Genomic DNA, 24,455 nt, shown 5'->3' with positions numbered 1-24,455 from the left:
TACTTGTATATCTTGGTGTTGTGGTTTTTCTGTGCTGGGAATCCAAACATGCCACATATCACTCGACTGTTCATCCACGTCCAGTCACTGCTACAGATCTGCTTCCATTCGCCATCCTGCTTGACCTGGACATAACCCTCAGTTACAGGCATGCGTCTCCTGGAAGGACCAAAGACTCCCTTAATGCGAACATCTTGCACTTGAAGCTGCCCTTCCTGCAGTGAAAACACATAGGCTGTTATTAGACAGGTAAAACAAATGAGCTCTTTTTCTCCGCTACTTCAGTCATTTTCTCCTCCACTAACCGGGGCAGGGAGTGGGGGTGGCGGGGAGCAGCTGAGGGAAGTGGTTTGTGTTGATCTCGTGGTGACTGAGGGTTCCTTCCTGCTCACAAAATAACTTGATCCTCAAAACTTAGAGGTGTCCCATGTAATAAAAACAAGAAATGCTGGAACCACTCAGCAGGTCTGGCAGCATCTGTGGAAAGAGAAGCAGAGTTAACGTTTCGGGTCAGTGACCCTTCTTCGGAACTGACAAATATTAGAAAAGTCACAGGTTATAAGCAAGTGAGGTGGGGGTGGGGCAAGAGATAACAAAGGAGGTGTAGGTTGGACCAGGCCACATAGCTGACCAAAAGGTCACGGAGCAAAGGCAAACAATATGTTAATGGTGTGTTGAAAGACAAAGCATTAGTACAGAATAGGTGTAAATGCACTGAATATTGAACAGCAGCAAGTGCAAAGCTGAAAAAAGACAGTGGGTGAGCAAACTGAACAAACTAAGATGAAAAGAAATAAATGCAAAAAAAAATTGTAAAAAATGTAAAAAAGAATGTAAAAAAAAGAAAAAACAACTAAAAATGAAAGTAAAATGGGGGGCTGTCATGCTCTGAAATTGTTGAACTCAATGTTCAGTCCGGCAGGCTGTAGTGTGCCTAATCGGTAGATGAGATGCTGTTCCTCGAGCTTGCATTGATGTTCACTGAAACACTGCAACAATCCCGGGACAGAGATGTGAGCATGAGAGCAGGGGGGAGTTTTGAAATGGCAAGCAACCGGAAGCTCAGGGTCCTGCTTGCGGACTGAGCGGAGATGTTCCGCAAAGCGGTCACCCAGTCTGCGCTTGGTCTCCCCAATGTAGAGGAGACCACACTGTGAGCAGCAAATACAGTATACTACATTGAAAGAAGTACAAGTAAATCGCTGCTTCACCTGAAAGGAGTGTTTGGGGCCTGGGACAGTGAGGAGAGAGGAGGTAAATGGGCAGGTATTACACCTCCTGCGATTGCAGGGGAAGGTGCCATGGGATGGGGACGAGGTGGTGGGGGTAATGGAGGAGTGGACCAGGGTGTCGCGGAGGGAACAATCCCTTCGGAATGCTGACAGGGGAAGGGAGGGGAAGATGCGACTGGTAGTGGCATCACGCTGGAGGTGGCGGAAATGGCGGAGGATGATCCTTTGGATATGGAGGCTGATGGGGTGGAAAGTGAGGACAAGGGGAACCCTGTCACGGTTCTGTGAGGGAAGGGAAGGGGTGAGGGTAGAGATGTGGGGAATGGGCCGGACACGGTTGAGGTCCCTGTCAACCACAGTGGGGGGAAATCCTCGGTTGAGGAAAAAGGAGGTCATATCAGAAGCACCGTCATGGAAGGTAGCATCATCAGAGCAGATGCGTCGGAGACGGAGAAACTGGGAGAATGGAATGGAGTCCTTACAGGAGGTAGGGTGTGAAGAAGTGTAGTCGAGGTAGCTGTGGGAGTCGGTGGGCTTATAATGGATATTAGTAGACAACCTATCCCCAGAGATGGAGACAGAGAAGTCGAGGAAGGGAAGGGAAGTGTCAGAGATGGACCATGTAAAGGTGAGGAAGCAAAGTTGATAAAGTTTTCCAGTTCAGGGCGGGAGCAGGAAACGGCATCAATACAGTCATCAATGTACCGGAAAAAGAGTTGGGGGAGGAAGCCTGAGCAGGACTGGAACAAAGAATGCTCGACATATCCCACAAAAAGACAGGCATAACTAGGACCCATGCGGGTACCCATAGCGACACCTTTTACTTGAAGGAAGTGCGTGGAGTTGAAGGAGAAGTTGTTCAATGTGAGAACAAGTTCAGCCAGGCGGAGGAGGGTGGTGGTGGATGGGGACTGGTTGAGCCTCTGTTCCAGGAAGAAGTGGAGAGCCCTCAAACCGTCCTGGTGGGGGATGGAGGTGTAGAGAGATTGGATGTCCAGAGTGAAGAGGAGGCAGTTGGGACCAGGAAACTGGAAATTGTCAAAATGGCGTAGGGCGTCAGAAGAGTCACGGATGTAGGTGGGAAGAGACTGGACCAGGGGAGAAAAGATAGAGTCTAGATAGGAAGAAATAAGTTCAGTGGGGCAGGAGCAGGCTGACACAATGGGTCTGCCAGGACAGTCCTGTTTGTGGATTTTGGGAAGGAGGTAGAAGCGGGCTGTCCGGGGTTGCGGGACTATGAGGTTGGAAGCTGTAGAGGGAAGATCTCCAGAGGAGATGAGGTCAGTGACAGTCCTTTGGACGGTGGCTGGATGTTCGGTGGTGGGGTCATGGTCCAGAGGGAGGTATGAAGATGTGTCCGTGAGTTGGCGTTGAGCTTCTGCAAGGTAGAGGTCGGTACGCCATACGACAACAGCACCACCCTTGTCTGTAGGTTTGATGACCATGTCGGAGTTAGACCTGAGAGAACGGAGTGCCTCAAGTTCAGAGGGGGACGGGTTAGAGTGAGTGAGGGGGGCAGAGAAATTGAGATGACCAATGTCTCGCCGACAGTTTTCAATGAAGAGATCAAGAGCGGATAAGAGGCCAGGGGGAGGGGTCCAGGTAGAGGGAGAATGCTGGAGGCGGGTGAATGGGTCTGCTGGTCGGGGGAGGACTCCTGGTCAAAGAAGTGAGCCCGGAGGCGGAGGCGACGGAAGAAGAGCTCAACGTCATGCCGAGCGCGGAATTCATTGAGGTGGGGGCGTAAGGGGATAAAACTGAGACCTTTGCTGAGTACAGAACGCTCAGCATCAGAGAGGGGGAGGTCAGAGGGTATAGTGAATACACGGCAAGGGGTCAGATCAGAAGGGGTGGGGTCAGAGGGATGTGAAGCGGAAGGAGGATCTGGAGGGGCATTAGTCCCCATCAGCTGCTGGAGCTTGCGTTCCTTAACACCTGAAAGGAAGAAAAAAAGTTTTTTGTTAATGCGTCGGATGAGACGAAAGATGAAAGATGGACCAGTCGCATCTTCCCCTCCATTCCCCTGTCAGCATTCCGAAGGGATCGTTCCCTCCGCGACACCCTGGTCCACTCGTCCATTACCCCCACCACCTCAGCTTTGCACTTGCTGCTGTTCAATATTCAGTGCATTAACACCTAATCTGTACTAATGCTTTGTCTTTCACCACACCATTAACATATTGTTTGCCTTTGCTCCATGACCTTTTGGTCAGCCATGTGGCCTGGTCCAACCTACACCTCCTTTGTTATCTCTTGCCCCACCCCCACCTCACTTGCTTATAACCTGTGACTTTTCTAATATTTGTCAGTTCCGAAGAAGGGTCACTGACCCGAAACGTTAACTCTGCTTCTCTTTTCACAGATGCTGCCAGACTTGCTGAGTGGTTCCAGCATTTCTTGTTTTTATTTCAGATTTCCAGCATCCGCAGTATTTTGCTTTTATTTAAGTGTCCCATGTGCCTGATGTTCACAATATGCAGAGATTTGGGCTGACAGAGACATGGTGAAAGTTCTCCAGACAGAGATTTACATTTGCTCTTTCTTTGATAGAATTTATGTTAAACTTCTACTGAACCTTGGGTGAGACCACACTTGGAGCAGTGGGTACACGCCTGGTCACCAGATTGTAAAATAAAAGGAGACAGAGGCAGTGAGGGAGGGTCCAAAGGGCTGAGAGCAGAACTGAGAGGCTGGATTTATCAGCAAAGGATCAACAGCACGGGCTTAAACCCCTCGGGCTGCAGGCACCAGACAACGTACTACCAATGTACATTGTGAATATAACAAAGAACAAAGAAAATTACAGCACAGGAACAGGCCCTTCGGCCCTCCAAGCCTGCGCCAATCCGGATCCTCTATCTAAACCTATCGCCTATTTTCTAAGGGTCTGTATCTCTTTGCTTCCTGCCCATTCATGTATCTGTCTAGATACATCTTAAAAGACGCTATCGTGCCCGCGTCTACCACCTCCGCTGGCAATGCGTTCCAGGCACCCACCACCCTCTGCGTAAAGAACTTTCCACGCATATCCCCCCTAAACTTTTCCCCTCTCACTTTGAACTCGTGACCCCTAGTAATTGAATCCCCCACTCTGGGAAAAAGCTTCTTGCTATCCACCCTGTCTATACCTCTCATGATTTTGTCCACCTCAATCAGGTCCCCCCTCAACCTCCATCTTTCTAATGAAAATAATCCTAATCTACTCAACCTCTCTTCATAGCTAGCGCCCTCCATACCAGGCAACATCCTGGTGAACTTCCTCTGCACCCTCTCCAAAGCATCTGCATCCTTTTGGTAATGTGGCGACCAGAACTGCACGCAGTATTCCAAATGTGGCCGAACCAAAGTCCTATACAACTGTAACATGACCTGCCAACTCTTGTACTCAATACCCCGTCCGATGAAGGAAAGCATGCCGTATGCCTTCTTGACCACTCTATTGACCTGCGTTGCCACCTTCAGGGAACAATGGACCTGAACACCCAAATCTCTCTGTACATCAATTTTCCCCAGGACTTTTCCATTTACTGTATAGTTCACTCTTGAATTGGATCTTCCAAAATGCATCACCTCGCATTTGCCCTGATTGAACTCCATCTGCCATTTCTCTGCCCAAATCTCCAATCTATCTATATTCTGCTGTATTCTCTGACAGTCCCCTTCACTATCTGCTACTCCACCAATCTTAGTGTCGTCTGCAAACTTGCTAATCAGACCACCTATACTTTCCTCCAAATCATTTATGTATATCACAAACAACAGTGGTCCCAGCATGGATCCCTGTGGAACACCACTGGTCACACGTCTCCATTTTGAGAAACTCCCTTCCACTGCTACTCTCTGTCTCCTGTTGCCCAGCCAGTTCTTTATCCATCTAGCTAGTACACCCTGGAGCCCATGCGCCTTCACTTTCTCCATCAGCCGACCATGGGGAACCTTATCAAACGCCTTACTGAAGTCCATGTATATGACATCTACAGCCCTTCCCTCATCAATCAACTTTGTCACTTCCTCAAAGAATTCGATTAAGTTGGTAAGACATGACCTTCCCTGCACAAAACCATGTTGCCTATCACTGATAAGCCCATTTTCTTCCAAATGGGAATAGATCCTATCCCTCAGTATCTTCTCCAGCAGCTTCCCTACCACTGACGTCAGGCTCACCAGTCTATAATTACCTGAAATGTCAAGTGTCGTGAGGCTCCTCAGCGACTGTAGTCAAAGAAAGTCATTTATATTGCACTTTCCATCATGTCCAATTTCAATTGTTTGCAGTGTATTTTTACAAATTGTATGAATTAAGTATATTTTGGGGTAAATAAAAAGCATGGGGTTTCCTTCCCGAAAGGACATTGGTGAACTAGTTGTGTTTTTACCGACAATCCAACAGAGTGATAGTCACTTTTACAGAGACCAGCATCCTATTGAGAAACAGAACTGAAATTCTCAAACGGCTGTGCTGGGAGATGTTCTCACTCTCTCGACACCACTCGTCCAATAACCATCCCACCACTGGATCAGTGTATTTACTGTGCTCCCGGACTCCAACTACACAGAAATGCTCATCAGGAGGCGGCCGAACAACAGGTGAGGCAAAGGAAAGGAAACACTGGACTGAAAACAAGGAAAAAGGCAGGTGAGTTTGTCTTCATTCCCACACAAACCCGAAATGAACTGATTTTCCTGCAACTCCCACACCGCCAGACCGCTTCAGCCTCTCAACAGCTGTTCCTGCTCCCATGCCAAACATTTCTTCATCCCTCAGCAGCTGGGTCTCAGGAGAAAGTGCAAACCCTTCCAAACAAATACTGTCCCATATCGAGCATTGTTATTATTTTAATTGCAATTATCTATAATTCACTGGTTTCGGTTTATTCTCAAGCATTCAATGCTCAGAAAGGATTGGTGAAAATGAACTTGGCAAAAGGCAGAACTCCATGGCCCTCTTCCCATCTTTAGAGAGTTCTCTTCCAGTGGGACCATCTTGGGCCCCAGTGACAATGTCACTGCAGAGAGAAGTGATCTGCTCCTCCTGCGCTATGTGGGAAATCAGGGACGCTTCCAGTGTCCCTGACGACCATGTGTGCAGGAAGTGTATCCATCTGCAGCTACTGGCTACCCGCATTACGGAGCTGAAGCTGCGGGTGGATTTACTGTGGAGCATCCGCGATGCTGAGGACGTCGTGGATAGCACGTTTAGTGAGGTGGTCATATCGCAGGTAATGGCTGCACAGGCAGAAAAGAGGTGGGTGACCACCAGGCAGAGTAGTAGGCGCAGGCAGGTAGTTCAGGACTCCCCTGTGGCCATCCCCCTCTCAAACAGATATACCGCTTTCGATACTGTTGGGGGGGATGACGTCCCAGGGGAAAGCAGCAACAGCCAAGTTCGTGGCACCACGGAGGGCTCTGCTGCACAGCAGGGGAGGAAAAGGAGTGGAAGAGCTATAGTGATATGGGATTCTATCGTAAGGGGTGCAGATAGGTGTTTCTGTGGCCGCAAAAGTGACTCCAGGATGGTATGTTGCCTCCCTGGTGCTAGGGTCAAGGATGTCTCAGAGCAGTTGCAGGACATTCTGAAGGGGGAGGGTGAACAGTCAGAGGTTATGATACACATTGGTACCAACGACAAAGGGAGAAAGAGGGATGAGGTCCTGCAACAAGAATTTAAGGAGCTAGGCAGCAGACTAAAAAGCAGGACCTCAAAGGTTGTAATCACTGGATTACTCCCGGTACCACATGCGAGTGAGTATAGGAATAGGAGGATGGAGCAGATGAATGCGTGGCTGAGGAGATGATGCAGGAGGGAGGGCTTTAGTTTCCTGGATCACTGGGTCTGTTTCTGCCAAAGGTGGAACCTGTACCAGTTGGACGGGTTGCACCTGAACCAGAACGGGACCAACATCCTTGCTGGGAGGTTTGCGAGTGCTGTTGTGGGGGGTTTAAACTAATTTGGCAGGGGGATGGGATACAGAGTGGAGTTACAGTAGGGGGTGAGACACAGCCAAATATAGAAGAGAAACTGAGTCAGTCTGGAAGACAGAGCAAATATCGACCTGTTAAGGCACAAGGGGAAAATGCAAGGCTGGATTGCATCTATTTTAATGCAAGGAGTCTTACTAGTAAGGCAGATGAATTGAGAGCGTTGATTAGCACATGGGATTATGATATTGTTGCTATCACAGAGACATGGTTGAGGAAGGGACAGGACTGGCAGCTCAATATTCCAGGATATAGAATCTTCAGGAGTGACAGGGGAGGGGGTAAAAGAGGAGGTGGCATTGCACTGTTGATCAAGGAGTCAATTACTGCAGTAAGGAGGGATGATATCTTCAAAGTTTCCTCAAATGAGGTCATATGGGTAGAACTTAAGAACAGAAAGGGGGCAATCACTTTACTGGGAGTGTACTACAGGCCTCCAAACAGTCAGAGAGAGATAGAGGAGCAGATATGTCGGAAATCTCAGAGAGGTGTAAAAATATTCGGGTAATAATAGTAGGGGATTTCAACTTCCCCAATATCCACTGGGATAGTCTTAGATTAAAAGACTTAAAGGGGTGGAATTCTTAAAATGCATACAAGAAAGCTTTTTGAGCCAGTACGTAGAAAGTCCGACAAGAGAAGGGGCGGTACTGGACCTAATCCTAGGGAATGAAGCCGGACAAGTAGTAGAAGTGTCAGTGGGGGAGCATTTCGAGGATAGTGACCATAATTCTAAGATTTAAGGTAGTTATGGAAAAGGACAAAGACGGGGCGGAAATAAAGGTACTTAATTGGGGGAAGGCCGATTTCGATATGATAGAACAGGATCTGGCCAGAGTGGACTGGGAGCAGCTACTTGTAGGAAAGTCTACATCAGACCAGTGAGTGTCATTCAAAGAGGAAATAGTGAGAGTTCAGGGCCAACATGTACCCTTTAAGATGAAGGGTAGGACCAACAAGTCCAGGGAACCCTGGATGTCAAGTGATACAGAGGATTGGATAATGGAACAAAAAGGAGGCTGATGGCAGATTCAGAGCGCTGAAAACAGTGGAGGCACTACAGGAGTATAGAAAGTGTAGGGGGGTACTAAAAAAATTAATTCGGAGAGCGAAGAGGGACATGAAAAAACACTGGCGGGCAAGATAAAGGAAAATCCTAAGGTGTTTTATAAGTATATTAAGGGCAAGAGGATAACCAGGGAAAGAGTCGGGCCCATTAGGAACCAAAGTGGCAATCTGTGTGCTGGAGGACAAAGGTGAGGTTTTAAATGATTACTTTTCATCTGTGTTTACTATGGAGAAGGACATTGCAGGTGGAGAGATCAGAGAGAGGGATTGTGATATACTTGAAAAGATTAGCATTGAAAGGAGGGGGGAGGGGGGGAAGTATTAGCAGTTTTAGCGGGCTTAAAAGTGGATAAATCCCCAGGCCCAGATGAGATGTATCCTAGGCTGTTATGTGAGGCAAGGGAGGAGATAGCAGGGGTTGACACAAATTTTCAAATCCTCTCTGGCCACAGGAGAGGTACCAGAGGACTGCGAATGTGATGCCATTATTCAAGCAGGGTAGCAGGGATAAACCAGGTAATTACAGGCCGGTGAGTCTCACATCAGTGGTTGGGAAAATATTGGAAAAGATTCTGAGGGACAGGATTAATATCCACTTGGAGAGGCAGGGATTAATCAGGGATAGTCAGCACGGGTTTGTCAGGAGGAGATCATGCCTAACAAACTTGCTTGAATTTTTCAAGGAGGTGACTAGATGTGCAGATGAGGATAAAGCAGTTGATGTAGTCTACATGGACTTCAGTAAGGCTTTTGATAAGGTCCCGCATGGGAGATTGGTTAAGAAGGTAAGAGCCCATGGGATCCAGGGCAATTTGGCAAATTGGATCCAAAATTAGCTTAGTGGCAGGAGGCAGAGGGTGATAGTCGAGGGTTGTTTTTGCGAGTGGAAGCCTGTGACCAGTGGTGTACCACAGGGATTGGTGCTGGGACCCTTGGTGTGTGTCGTGTATATTAATGATTTAGACATGAATATAGGAGGTATGATAAGTAAGTCTGCAGATGACACGAAAATTAGTGGTGTCGTAAATAGTGAGGAGGAAAGCCTTAGATTACAGGACGATTTAGATGGGCTGGTAAGATGGGCGGAGAAGTGGCAAATGGAATTTAATCCTCAGAAGTGTGAGGTGATGCATTTTGGGAGGACAAACAAAGCAATGAAATATACAATGGATGGTAGGACCCTAGAAAGTACAGAAAGTCAGAGGGATCTTGGTGTACTTGTCCATAGATCACTGAAGGCAGCAGCACAGGTACATAAGGTGTTTAGGAAGGCATATGGGATACTTGCCTTTATTTGCCAAGACATAGAATATCAGAGCAGGGAGGTTATGATGGAGCTGTATAAAATGCTAGTTAGGCCACAGCTGGAGTACTGTGTACAGTTCTGGTCACCACACTATTGGAAGGATGTGATCGCACTGGAGAGGGTGCAGAGGCGATTCATCAGGATGTTGCCTGGGCTGCAGCATTTCAGCTGTGAGGAGAGACTTGGATAGGCTAGGGTTGTTTTCCTTCGAGCAGAGAAGGCTGAGGGGGGACCTGATTGAGGTATACAAAATTATGAGGGGCATGGGTAGGATAGATAGGAAGAAACTTTTTCCCTTAACGCAGGGGTCAATACCCGGGGGCATAGATTTAAGGTAAGGGGCAGGAGGTTTCGAGGGGAGTTGAGGAAAAATTTTTTCACCCAGAGGGTGGTTGGAATCTGGAACACACTGCCTGAAGGAGTGGTAGAGGCAGGAACCCTCACAACATTTAAGAAGTATTTAGATGAGCACTTGAAACGCCATTGCATACAAGGCTACGGGCCAAGTGCTGGAAAATGGGATTAGAATAGATAGGTTCTTGATGGCCAGCACAGGCATGATGGGCCAAAGGGCCTGTTTCTGTGCTGTATAATTCTATGACTCTCAGAACTGGCAGAAAATGTCTGCTTCCCAGGCTCCTGGTTTATCGAGCACTTTACCCTGGAAGAAAGGGAGAGACACCAGAAAGTATCCTGTACCTCGACTTCAAAGAAACTTAGGGCTATGGGGGAAAGAGAGCCTGGGGCAGTGGGACTAATCTTTCTGAGAATCAGCAGAGACAGGATAGGTCGCATGGCTTCCTTCTGTGCTGGATGACTCTCAGTCTACCACTATTTCACTTGCTAACATTTAGCAATTCAGATAAATAAACGCCGAGAAAGACGAGGGAAATTTAGATTGAGCATTTTGTCCAACAAGCATTTGCTTTGCATCATGCTGGAAACAAAACAAATGCAGAGTTCAGGTTTAATTCCTGGTCCATTCTGGACGAGCTCCTCTCAGCCAATGCAGCTGTATCAATGCGCTCAGTTCCCCTGACCGTTGTCTCATCATTGAAACATAGAAGATCCTGAAAGGGCTCAATTGGGTCCATGCCGAGAGTCTAGAACTAAAAGAAACACTGACTTGCATTTCAATAGCGCCTTTCACGACCACTGGACGTCTCAAAGCGCTTTACAGCCAATCAAGTATGAAGTGTAGTCGCTGTTGTCATGCAGGAAACGCGCAGCCACTGTGCGCACAGCAAGCTCCCACAAACAGCAATGTGGTAATGACCAGATGATCTGTTTTTGTGATGTTGAGTGAAGGATAAATACTGGCCAGAGCAGCAGGGATAACTCCACCCCTGCTCTTGTTAAAAACAGTGCCTTTTACCTCCACACGAACAAGTGGATGGAGCCTCAGTTTAACACCTCATCTGAAACACGACACCTCTGACTCCACCTCCGTCAGCCTTGCTTTTTTGTGCTGAAGCCCTGGAGTGGGACTTGAATCCACAATCTTCTGACTCGAAGGTGTGAATGCCACCAGCAAAGCCACAGCTGACACCAAGAGTAAAGAGTGAAAACCATACGCTGAACACGGAATGGAAATTCGCTTCAAATCCCATTCTGTGCTGTTGGCACCAGAACGTGGTGCGATCCTCAGTGAAGCACCAAATACCTTTCCGCTCTGCTGAGGGAGTGCTGCGTTGTCAGAGGTGGCATCTTTTAGATGAGGCGTGAAACCGAGGTACTCTCACGTGGACGTAAAAGGTCCCATGGCACGACCTCAGAAAAGAGCATGGCAGTTCTCCCTGGTGTCCTGGGGCCAATATTTATCCCTCAACCAACATCACAAAAAAGAGATTACCTGCTCATCAGCACATGGCTGTTTATTGGATCTTCCTGCGTGCAAACTGGCTGCCACCTTTCCAATAATAAGAAGAGTGACGACACTTCCAAAAGTCCTTGATTGACTGTAAAGGGCTTTGAGATGACCTGAAGTGGTAAAAGGTGCCAAATAATTGCGATGTTCGTGTAGGTTAGAGGGGGGGGGGAGTAGACAGGAAAAGTGAGGTGAAGCCACAGACTAGTCAGCCATGATGGTATCAAATGGCAGAGCATATTCGAGGGGCTGAATGGCCTCCTCCTGCTCCAAATTCGCCAGTTCGTATATTGGTATAAATGCACGTCTTTCTTCCTTTTCAGCCTTTTTTGTCCAAAGCAGTGGAACTAATGGACATGGACAGCTTATTTGGACTGGTCGACTTGGGAGATGCGCAGGGTATTGTTGAGTTAATAGGACACCGCAAGAAATCCTTGCCCGTTCTTCGAATTGTATCATGGGATGGCTTTGATTGACATGCCTGTCACTGACCTCCCCTCCGAAACAGATACAATTATCTGGATTACATGAGTAGCCTTGAAAGGATAGGCCTAGTTAGCAGCTGACCAGCACCTCTGTCTTTAGTGCAGACACGAAGCCAAATTCCAGGGCGGGCAAAAGAAGAAATCAAACTTAATTCTCCGTGCACCCTTTCCCAACACCCCAGTAAACAGGGAGAAAGTGGGTCAATGCCACGCTCTTGAATCGGCCTCCAGTGTCCCAGCATAGCTCCCTGGACAAAGCAGCTTTTCCGAAACCTGGCTGACAAACCCGACAAGCCCTCAGAAGTCTATGTGTTCACATATGGCATGGCACATGGCATAACACGGTCTCTGAATGTCCAGAAACTGCAGAAAATACATCAGAAGTCAATTCCGCACACCCCCGCCACCCCTGGGAAAGGCAGAATGGAAATCGAATGTAACTTGACTTGAAGAGCACTGGAAAAAAAAAAGAGACAATCTTGTGGAAAACCCATCAGCAGAAACCAGATGGGAGCACTTACGACCAGAAACACTTCCTACTTCTGAGCAGCTTTGACAACCTTTAGCCATTCTCGTTGGGGAACTGTTACAAATGGTTTCCCAGACTTCCCCTCCCCAACCCCCTTCCCGAGAAAATACGTGACAGCCTTGTTGCTCAGTCTCAGACGTGGTCAGATTCTGCAACTCCATTCACTTTCCAGTGCTAATCAACATGCAGGAATGTTTGGATTTTGCCCAGAAGCAAAAATGTTAGACTGTTTGACATTGCAGTTAATCTGTGCAGGAAAAACACATCACAGAGTCTGAACTGACAACAAGAGGAAGCTCGGGGTTTCATTTACCATTTGAAGAGGCATTCCCTTCACGTGAAACAGAAATGTTTGGCAAAATGGATCAGGTTTTGGCAGGGGAAGGGAGCTGTGTATCATTTTTGTCAGGCTCATGCTTCATACAAGTGAAAGGACAATGCCTTTTGACCTGTGGAGTTCAGATTTGAGGACGTGAGTGTTTGGACCATTTCACTCAACTGATATTTGGAAAATTACATTGTAAAAGCAATTTGTTCCAACCTCGAGTGCTAACTTGCCAGCGCATATTTGTGGCTTGAAATCAAAGATCATGTTAACATCTGTTCAATAAACAAGTTGTCCCGTTGTCCAATGTGAGCAAATGTGCTTTCTGTTCTCAGCAGTACAGGGTCTGAAGCCACAAGCTCCTTGCTTCATGCTCTGCCCAACTGGAGTCTCGGTGGAGGTCGCTGGACCAATGGGTTTTGCAAATCGCAGGCAACTCAACTGGACTTGTGAAGGAATCTCTTTCGTCTGCTTGAAGTTCAACAATATGATTTTTGAGCTTTGTATAAAACAACGTAGTCCAAGCTGCAATAGTTTGCAGGCCAACGTCCACACTTCCTCCGACCCCTGATCACATTCAGCCCTTGGGAAGGCTTGCTCCGATGGGCCTCCATCAGCAGTCTGTATGCCGTGGGGAATCTTCAGTGAACTGGGATCAAAGATCATCCTTCTCCTTTGCTTCCTCTCTGATGAAATTAAATGACTGCATTCGTACCCAACACCAAGCAGAAGGAGGTCAGTCTTCCCGACTGCAAAGTCAACAGTGCAGAAGATCCTCAGGGGAGTGTCCTTGGTTCAACCATCTTCGCTACACCGCCAATGGCCTTCACTCCGCCCAAAGGTCACTAACAATTTCATGCACAACTTGTACAATAATTAAGGAGCGCTTTCAACCCCTCAGCAGTACCCTGACAACATTCAGGCTTGGGTTGACAGGTTTCAACTGACATTCACACTGTGTGAGTGCAAACCAACAGCTATCTTGAAGCAACAGGAAGCCCAGCCTCCCTCCCACAACAGTCAATGGCACAACCATCATAGACGCTTGCACAGTTGGGGAAATCACCTTGGACTAGAAGCTTAAGTAAACCAACCATATCAACACTCCACAGAGGGAACAACAGAGGCTAGGTAGTCCACAATGACCTTGACCTTCAAACCCTTTGCACAACCTCGGACCCTCAAGTGAGGAGTGTGTTGAAATATTCACTACCTGCCTGGATGGGTGCAGTAGCAAACAACATTCAACAAGATCCAACACCATCCAAGACAAAGGAATCAACGTAATTAGCGTCCCTGCCACTGGACTCAACATCCATTTCCCAAACCATCACTGGTGAGCTACGGTACACTGTGTGCAATCTAGTAAATACACTGCAGCAAGTCACCAAGGTTACTTCAACAAGATCTCCCTCCCCTGCACTGTGAACAGCAGCAGCAACATCGTAAGAATATCAGCACCTCCAAGTCAAACACCGTGACCAAAAGCTTAACTGCATCAGCCACATAAATACCACTTTAAACATTCACTCCCTCCACCACCGACGCACAGTGGCAGCAGTGTGTACCATCTACAAGATTCACTGCAGCAATGCACCAAGACTCCTTCGACAGCACCTTCCAAAACCGCAACCTCTACCACCTGGAAGAGGGCAGCAGATGCATGGGAACACCACCACCTGCAAGTTCCCCTCCAAGTCACACACCCATCCTGACTTGGAACTGTATCGCTGTTCCTTCACTGTCACTGGGTCAAAATCCTGGAACTCCCTGTCAAATACCATTTTGGGAGCAACTACAGCACAACATCTATTGAAGTTGCTTTACTCTCCCTCTCGGAGTAATCCTGCATCTCAATACTCCACAGGGTGCAGTGTTATCTCTGAAGGTCAGAGGACACACGAGACAAACCAAATGCCTTGTCACTTTTAATGACAGCGAGAATGTGCCTTTTGAAAGCCAGAGGTTTCTCAATGTTTCCTATGGGAAAACGTGCACAGAGTATCTCCAGTTGGAGTAGTCCAACTGCGACCCTGTGCTTCACAGCTACGGTGGGACATATGGCTGGGTAGGACAGGGATAATACATCAGAAAGTGACCACTGCTTGCAACAAACAAACAAAAGGTTCTGATGTAGCCAAACAGCGTTGGAGTGGTTCCATCGGATTTGAACAAATTCCCACCAATCCAACTGGAAGTGCCAGCAGAAAATGCCAAGTGACGTGACAGACACAGCCACCTCAATCTCAACAGAAGAACCAGGTGTTTGAGAAACTTGCAAGCCTGTTTGTGAAGACGACACTGTGACGAGGATGCTTTGGTGGAGATAAAGAACAAAGATAATTACAGCACAGGAACAGGCCATTCGGCCCTCAAAGCCTGCGCCGATCTTGATGCCTGCCTGAACTAAAACCTTCTGCACTTCCGGGGTCCGTATCCCTCTATTCCCATCCTATTCATGTATTTGTCAAGATGTCTCTTAAACGTCGCTATCGTACCTGCTTCCACCACCTCCCCCGGCAGCAAGTTCCAGGCACTCACCACCCTCTGTGTAAAGAACTTGTCTCGCACATCCCCTCTAAACTTTGCCCCTTGCACCTTAAACCTATGTCCCCTAGTAACTGACTCTTCTACTCTGGGAAAAAGCTTCTGACTCTCCACTCTGTCCATGCCGCTCATAACTTTGTAAACCTCTATCATGTCGCCCCTCCACCTCCATCGTTCCAGTGAAAACAATCCAGGTTTTTCCAACCTCTCCTCATAGCTAATGCCCTCCAGACCAGGCACATCCTGGTAAACCTCTTCTGTACCCTCTCCAAAGCCTCCACGTCCTTCTGGTAGTGTGGCAACCAGAATTGCACGCAATATTCTAAGCGTGGCCTAACTAAAGTTCTGTACAGCTGCAGCACGACTTGCCAATTTTTATACTCTATGCCCCGACCGATGAAGGCAAGCATGCCGTATGCCTTCTTGACTACCTTATCCACCTGCGTTGCCACTTTCAGTGACCTGTGGACCTGTACGCCCAGATCTCTCTGCCTGTCAATACTCCTAAGGGTTCTGCCATTTACTTCCCACCTGCATTAGACCTTCCAAAATGCATTACCTCACATTTGTCCGGATTAAACTCCATCTGCCATTTCTCCGCCCAAGTCTCCAACCGATCTATATCCTGCTGTATCCTCTGACAATCCTCATCACTATCCGCGACTCCACCAACCTTTGTGTCGTCCGCAAACCTGCTAATCAGACCAGCTACACTTTCCTCCAAATCATTTATATATACTACAAAGAGCAAAGGTCCCAGCACTGATCCCTGCGGAACATCACTAGTTACATCCCTCCATTCAGAAAAGCACCCTTCCATAGCTACCCTCTGTCTTCTATGACTGAGCCAGTTCTGTATCCATCTTGCCAGCTCACCTCTTCTCCCGTGTGACTTCACCTTTTGTACCAGTCTACCATGAGGGACCTTGTCAAAGGCTTTACTGATGTCCATCTCGATAACATCCACTGCCCTTCCTTCATCAATCATCTTCGTCACTTCGTCAAAAAACTCAATCAAATTAGTAAGACACGACCATGCTGCCTCTCGCTAATAAGTTCGTTTATGCAAAAAGAAATTGTTTATTGCTTAATACAGAGCTGATTTCTCCATTCCTAACAACACCTAGTCAGTGCTGGCTGGCTCTTCTTCATATCCACATTTGAGTACAATAAACTAACCACCCAACATCTGTTCCCCCCCATTACCTTCAACTACTAGCTATTTAACATCCATAAACAGAACTTATGAGCCCCAAGACCAGGGAGCAGAAGCAAACTACCATCCATTGTCAAGAGTCCAAGATGCCAACATGAAGGTATGAGAGACAGCTAGAGTAGACTGGGAGCCAAAAGGCTTTTAAAATAGCTGCAGGATTGATCACCAGAGGATACAGATTTCAGATAATTTATACAAGATAAGGAGGTGAATTGAAAAGATTTTTTTTTCAATGCAACAACTTGGACTCACTGCCTGAAAGGGCGGTGAAAGCAGATTCAAACGAAACTTTATGATTCTAGCAAGAGCAGAAGAGTGGGCCCTAATGGGATGTATCTTACAAAGAGCCAACAGTGGCGCGATGGGCGAATGCTGTTTTAGTTTAGTTTAGAGATACAGCACTGAAACAGGCCCTTCGGCCCACCGAGTCTGTGCCGACCATCAACCACCCATTTATACTAATCCTACACTAATCCCATATTCCTACCACATCCCCACCTGTCCCTATATTTCCCTACCACCTACCTATACTAGGGGCAATTTATAATGGCCAATTTACCTGCCAACCTGCAAGTCTTTTGGCTGTGGGAGGAAACCGGAGCACCCGGTGGAAACCCACGCAGACACAGGGAGAACTTGCAAACTCCACACAGACAGTACCCAGAATTGAACCCGGGCTGCTGGAGCTGTGAGGCTGCAGTGCTAACCACTGTGCCGCCCAGCGCTGTTCTGTGCTGTATGTGATTTTAATTGCGTCTGCTGTCTGAAATGAGATACAGACAAAAGCCCAGTGAACACATTGACAAGACTGTTGCTGATCTAGCGATGGCGTCAATCAGTCTTCTGTTGAACGAGCTTGCGAGTTTGAAGCTGCTTACATACAGTGCTCCCCCTCTACAGTGATGTCTCAAAACATTCTCCCAAGGGGCCTGAGCAGACAGCACGAGGAAGCAAAGAGGAAAGGAATTAGGAGGCCTTTGAAGTGGGAGTGGGGAGGCAAGGCGGAAGGACTGAAGGAGGGAGATGAAGACAAAATGGTTTCAAGGACAAACGCCTATGGTGGGATGGAAGGGGCATCAGTCACTGCCTGTATCCGACACCGAGAATGATAGGTTTGTGGGTACGAAGGGAATCAAGGGATAAGGGGGATCGGGTGGAAAAGTGCATTTGAGGCAAAAAAAAAAAACAGCCATGAATGTCGGAGCAGGCTTGAGGGGCCAGATGGCCATTTCCTGCTCTTCTGTTCTTCGGACTGATGCAGACTGCCGAGGTAGGGTGGGGCAAAGACACCGTGCGATTTGAATGCAAGGACAAGAAATAACGATATCATAAGGAGGGTTTAAGACAAGTTCACACACACAAAGGAACCAGCAGCAATCTACTGGCTTCAAACCTGCATTGTGCCAATGAACGGAGTCAAGGCTAGAGCGAGCTGGTTACCACATCACAACAATTATTGCATCACAAAAATTTTAAACCCTCAGCTTCTCTTCTCTAGAAACTCAGAATCAAGGAAACCCTCCCTTCTAAATCCAGCTGAAGGGTCAGCACTCTACTATTGCAGGGTCTTTCAAGTATTTACCATACTTTAGCTCAGACTTAATTGCTGGTTTCTTTTCATATCCCATGGTTAATCCCTCTTGTGGTTTATATTTGGAGGGAGGGCCCAGATTCGAGGCAGCTGGATGAAACACTGAGACATCCGAGCTGGTCGAGACAGACATGACTTCTTTTGAAAGCTCGCTGCTGTGCAGTTCTGACCTCTCAGGGGCACCGTACTTGGCTACTGATGGGGCTGCAGTATTGCAAACGCTTCAGGATTAGCCTGCAGTCTTCAGGAATTGGGGATCAGTCTTCAGGACACTGCTGAGAGCAAAACCCAGGAGAAAAATCATTGGGGCAGCGAAAAATAATTGCATATTTTAAGTATTCATGTTCTGTGAAGATTTATAAGTTCCAAGAACATTGGAGACAGGGTAAACAGGCTGTTTGACCAAAAATCAGGCATCATCCAACTGGGTAATGAAGAGCCCAGTGACCTTCCAATTGGCAAGGGAAGATGAGGATTGTCATGTCGGGCAACCAATGGCGGGAGAGTGGAGGTGGGACAGTTGGTTGAAGGCAGGAAGCTGTGTGATGACTATGTTCAACCACAGTTGGCAACCCCTGCCGTGCAGTTTGTACCTCTCTGAATCATGAGGTTCTGTGCACAATGTAACCACAGCAATTAGACAAAACTCAACATGCAGGACCTGGAGTTTCCATTTCCTAAACTCCACCGTCACATTCTCCACTTCATTCGAAGGAAGCAAATTCAAACCCAAACATTCTGACTGCTAATGCAACGAGTTCAAGTGCCAACAACCCCCAGAAACAGATGGCCGCTGAATTATTTCTCAAAACAATTGTTACGACCCAGGTGGGTCTTTTGTAATCCCACTTCTCCAACAGGTCACAGTATATATTTATACCGTTTACCCAGTTACTGATGTGGTCAATCATCTGCAGTACTCTTCATCCCAGAATAAAATACACCAATCAGATTTCTTCAGTAAACAACAAAATTATTAGTTAATTATCAAACAAAACTTATCCAGGAATGAAGCAAAGCATTAACACACAGATTGAAATATTAAATTTCTCTTTTAAAAGTCCTCACACAACACACACACACTGAAAAAAATACAGAAATTCTCTCTGCAGGTGTCTGTGACAAAAAAATAATTTGGCCAAATGCTTGCTAAGAGAAGATATGGAAGGAAGTCAGTTTCCCCTTTTGGTCTGGCATCTGGGTATACGGAGATGGGTCACTGGGATCTTTTCGAAAGCAGTTCTTTTCACCCAGCATTTAGAATTATAAAAGCCAAATACTGCAGATGCTGGAAATCGGAAATAAAAACAAGAAATGCTGGAAATACTCAGCAGGTCTGGCAGCATCTGTAGAGAGAGATGCAGAGTTGACAGACCTGCTGAGTATTTCGACTTAGAATTAATTTCGAATTAGTCTGGCAGGTTTTTCCAGCTTCTCAGGAGAGATGCAACACCAGGCATTCTAGCTCTCCCACACTGGATCTTTGCAGTGTTTCTTCAAAGAGGGAGAGAAAGAGGTGATCTGGGTGGTTTCCTTTTCCTTGGCAGGCAAAACACCAACTGTCTTAAAACAGTTCACACCCCAGCTGAACCAAAACAATATCCAAACCCCGAACAGAAAGTCAAACCTCCTGACCTCCACCGACCTTAACATATGGCTTCTCTGTAAACATCTTCCTAGGTCACCAAGGTTTCTTTTGTTTACTGAGCCCAAAGCACATGATTTCCAGCACAGGTCATTTTCAAACAACATCTCAGTGTCCTTTCAAGTGAACTGTCAACAACAGAGCCCAGGTCCAGCATTTATGAAATCTTCAGCCTTCCAATGAATCCATCTCCGCAATTTAAATGTGAGCCCTCAAAAAAAAACTTCACAAAAAATACGAAGCATCTTCACAACACAATGCAGAATTCACCACAGCTTCGTGTTCATGAACCTCCCAGCTCACAAACGTTCAGTCAAGGCGTCACATCAGCAGGACTAGGCTATTCAGCCCCTTGAACCTGTTACATTCCATCAGAGAATGGTTGCTGTCTACATCACCTCCATTGAGCTGCTTTTGCTTCAGATCCTTTGATGTCCTCCCCGAATAAAAATCTGGTCCATCTTCGTCCTGCGAAATATAGTGGGGAAGCTTTTCTGCTACCAAAAGCTTTTGATGATCATTGCTCAGATTTCCAGTACATCAGGGAAATAACGAAATGGGGGATAGGTAGGTAGAATGATATTACACAGAAGGAAACCATTTGGCCAATCGTGCCTGTGCTGGCTCTTTGAAAGAGCTATTCAATTAATCCCACTTCCTGCTCTTTCCCTATAGTCCTGCAAATATTTCCCCTTCAATAATTTATCCAGTTCCTTTTTGAAAATTAGCATCGAATCTGCTTCAACCACCCTTTCAAGCCTTGCAGTCCAGTTCGCAAGAACTGAAATGTGGCAATCTCTCTGACAACCAGTGAATGCTAGCTCAATTTATCATTTTCAAATGTGATATCAATGGTAAAGGGTCTCAAGGGAGATGGAGCCAAGGAAGTGGACGGATTTACGGTACAGATCAGCCATGACTTCAGTGAAGAGTGGGCAGGTTCGAGGGGCTGAATGGCCTTCTCCTGTTCGCATCAAACAGTTGTATCTTATCTGTTCATTTTATCTCACTCTTCCGATCTCCAAACCATGCCCCTTCTTTGTCATTCTTCGGCAAATGGCAAACAACATCGCCGACTGAACTTGTCAAGACGATTGAGACCTCAAATCCCTCACTTAGATCCTTTTTCAGTCTGCTCTTCTCTACTGTAAACAAACTCAGGTGCCTGGTACTGTACTGACAGCCCTCTACTGCACCTATCTACTGCCATGATATCCTTCCTGTAATCTGGACACCTCAACAACTTGTACTTACACAGCATCACGAACCCAGTAAAAGATCCCAGAGCGCTTCCATCCACCAGTTTGGGAATGACACCAGGCCCTCGATCAGCTCAGAGGTGATCAAGCTGTTGGCCATTTCTCTGCTTCGAGGTCAATGAGTAAGACTCGGTCTTTCCACTGCTGGCATTCGTGACACAGCAGCACTGACAGAGGTTTCCTCGCTGTTACAGAAGGCCTCAGCACCTTTCGGGTCAGGACATGGGGAAATACACACATGCATACACACTGATAAACAAACAATGTATTCATGAAAGGCTAACTTCACCAATCCCAAGCTTGGTGATCAACTCCAACACTGCAGGTCGGAGAACGCGCTGCCCAGAGCAGGACGCCAACGGAAAGGCATCCTTCAAGCCGCTGTAATTCCTCTTGGAATATTACCTCTGCTTTCTCTCCACGTTTTGAAGATACGTTGGACTGCCCCTTTAAACTTTGGAGCCAAGTAAGAAGCACTTTTCAACCTTAGAAATGAGTAATCAGCTTCACTGGGCCCCATCGACTGCAGTCAGGGGGAAACTACTGTTCAGCCAATTGATTCCAGGTGGTCGAGATGGAGATTAGGCCACGGAGACAAAAATGAGAATCAAACACTGCTCCAATAAAAACAGGACTGCTCAGCTGTCAACTAGACTTGAATAAAGATCAGAACCTGAAGGAAACAGTGACAATGCTATCAAAAAGATTGAATGGGTTCATATTTCAAGGGGGTGGGTGGGTACCACATACAAAACATTAACCTTGTCTGTTCAAACACTGGCAGACACGCTTAGTGCTTCAGGCATTTTCAGCATTTCTGTTACAGATTTCAAGATCTCGCCTGTGAGTCAAAAGGTCAGGGGTTCAATTGCACTCCAGAAACGTGAGCACAAAATCCAGGCTGACACTCCTAGTGCAAAACTGAGGGAGTGCTGCACTGTCAGAGGTGCCGTCTTTCGGCCGAGACGTTGAACTCTGTCCCCCGTCTGCCCTCTTCGATGGATGCAAGTATCTGACGGCAATACTTTGAAAAGCAGGTGACGCCGCTCCCTGGTGTCCTGGGCAAGATTAATCCTTCAACCAAAATCATTAATCTGGTCATTATCCCATTAGTGTTGGTGGGAGCTTGCTGTGCACTAATTGGCTGCTGCGACTCCCTCCATTCATCACACTTCAGAAGTACTTTGTTGGCTGTCAGGCATTCGGGATGTCCTGACGTCACCAAAGAAGCTGAATAAATCCAACTTCTTTCTTTTTATCGGTACATAATCAGCATTGCATCTTAGCTCGCACTGTGTACTGCAAGGGGAACCCATCGCCATGGACTGTGGTCTGGGCAGGACAAGCTCAGTTACCTTTACTGCAACAAAACACCTTTGAATTGCAACATGCTTCTCGAAAGAAGCACAGCTCGGGTCTGCAATTGGTGGCCATGGACAAGGAGTTCAAAGTGAGGATGGGCTTTGCAAAAGCTGAAGGAGGCACAGCTGTGTTAGCGAGTGAATAACCCCTGACCTCCCCGCCCCCACCATTGCATTTTCACACTGATGGAGAAATTCCACTTCTAAACACTTGGCCAAAAACTCCTGCTGAAATCCAAAATATCCTCCTCTGGGCTCTGGCTTTCTCCGAATCCGTCAACATTCCCTGTAAAGAGGCCTCTCAGCTCAAGGTTGGCGAGCCAGGCTTCGCAAGCCCCAGACACTCAATATCAACTGCAGATACCTCCATACAATTCACGAGGATATCACTGGGGGGACATTTTAAACGCTGTGTTTGTTGGCAGACAGAATATATTGAGTACAGGCTTGAGTTCGGCAGCTGTGGAGAGCAAATGGTGGGAATTTCTACATTTATGAGCTGAAGACTGATTGAGCAATCTGCCTCATCTATGTTTATCTTTCAATCTGAAATTCTTTCCCAAACATTCCTGCAAGTAAACAAATGATGGGACATGAGGCTGAAAGTTCAATTGCTTGATTTATACCAAGTCATTTGCTATGCTCCTTGATTCATTACTCGATCCTCCCTCCTCACACAACCAATCCCATTCTTCTTGTAAATTCCTTTTTCACTGGACCACACACACATCTAGCCCAATAGGTAGCCGTACAGTTTTATTCCCCCGGTCTCGGATCCAGAGCCATTGGTTGTCAGTCCCAAACCCGTCAGTTCGAAGGTTCATTCCAACTACAATCGAAGGCCCAGACGCCAAAAGAAGTGCCCCGTTTGATTTTAACACATTTTTTGATTTGCCATTCCCACGAGATCAACCATGTCCTAACTGAATGGCAGGACAAGCCTGACGGACTGAATGGCCTCCTCCCACATCCTATGCTGATAGATGTGGGGAGGGCATTGGGCAGCATCATGTGCAGTTGCACCGTGATGGTACAAGGACAGATTGGATGGTCATTTTTCACGATATTCCTGTATCCCACAGCTGGCTCTGGCTGGTGTGACAGTGCCTTAACCAGCAGTGTGGGACTTCAGCAATTCAGCCAGCTACCCCCCCCAACACGGTCGGATTGCTGCTGCAATACTTCACCCGTGGCACAGTTATGGTTTATTCTGGACCCAAGTGGCAACACAATGGTGGGCTGGTGACGCTCAGGGATGCCAAGGCACATTCCTGGATTCAGGAAGGCATCTGGCGGAAGAGCCCCCCAGCTCAGGGCAAGCTTTATCCTTGCGGAAACGTCAAGAGGCCGTTCAACTCATAATTCCTGGCAACCTGGAAGGAGAATGGACACTGGACAGGGAAAGGCCTATGATGAAAAAAACCAGGAGAAGGATCCATCTCAAAAGCCAAGAGAAAAAAAACCAGGAGAAGGATCCATCTCAAAAGCCAAGAAGTCCAAATGCAGGAAACTCAATGCAGTAAGGGAGTGGTCTGTAGTTTTCTTCTCAGTTCAAACATAGGACAAATTTGCAGTTGGGGGGTTGCTGGGGGGAGGTGTGGAACATTTATCCTCTTCAAATCAGTTCATGATCTCACCTCTTCCCGTTTCTGAAACCTCTCTAAGCTTACAATGTTCTGAGAACTTCCTGTGTTTCCCGAAATCCCTTCACCCCGGCCATTGGTCGCCTCGGCCATCTGGGCCCCAAGCTCTGGAGATTCCTCACTCACACGGGATTTTTACTGCCCATTTCCCTTCGAAAGCAAAGCTCTTTTGCAGGAACGGTCCATCAAATTCCTTCGTAACCACCCACCTGAAAATGGCCCCCCGTTTCCATTGATTGCAAAGTTAGCATTACACAACCCGCACCCCAAAGCTGTGTGCCCTTCCCCACGACTCGCACCCATAGCTGTGTGCTCTTCCCCACGACCCGCACCCATAGCTGTGTGCACCTTCCCCATTGCCATACCAACCCTCAACGTAAGCCCAGGAGGGTGGGAGCACTC

General features: G+C 47.2%; 1 protein-coding gene across 1 annotated transcript in view; it reads right to left on the bottom strand.

Annotated features, from left to right (window-relative positions):
• The window catches only part of LOC137357161 (uncharacterized), a 115,461-nt gene that overhangs the window by 31,829 nt on the left and 59,177 nt on the right, over positions 1–24,455 (bottom strand). Inside the window, exon 27 of the mRNA XM_068023261.1 lies at positions 4–215. Coding sequence (XP_067879362.1) covers positions 4–215 — 212 coding nt within the window. The remainder of the gene's footprint in view (positions 1–3; positions 216–24,455) is intronic.

This window comes from Heterodontus francisci, chromosome 47 (assembly GCF_036365525.1).
Source record: "Heterodontus francisci isolate sHetFra1 chromosome 47, sHetFra1.hap1, whole genome shotgun sequence".
NCBI classification, from domain to species: Eukaryota; Metazoa; Chordata; class Chondrichthyes; order Heterodontiformes; family Heterodontidae; genus Heterodontus; species Heterodontus francisci.
Note: the sequence above shows the minus strand (reverse complement) of the source record. Positions and strands in the feature narration are given on the sequence as shown.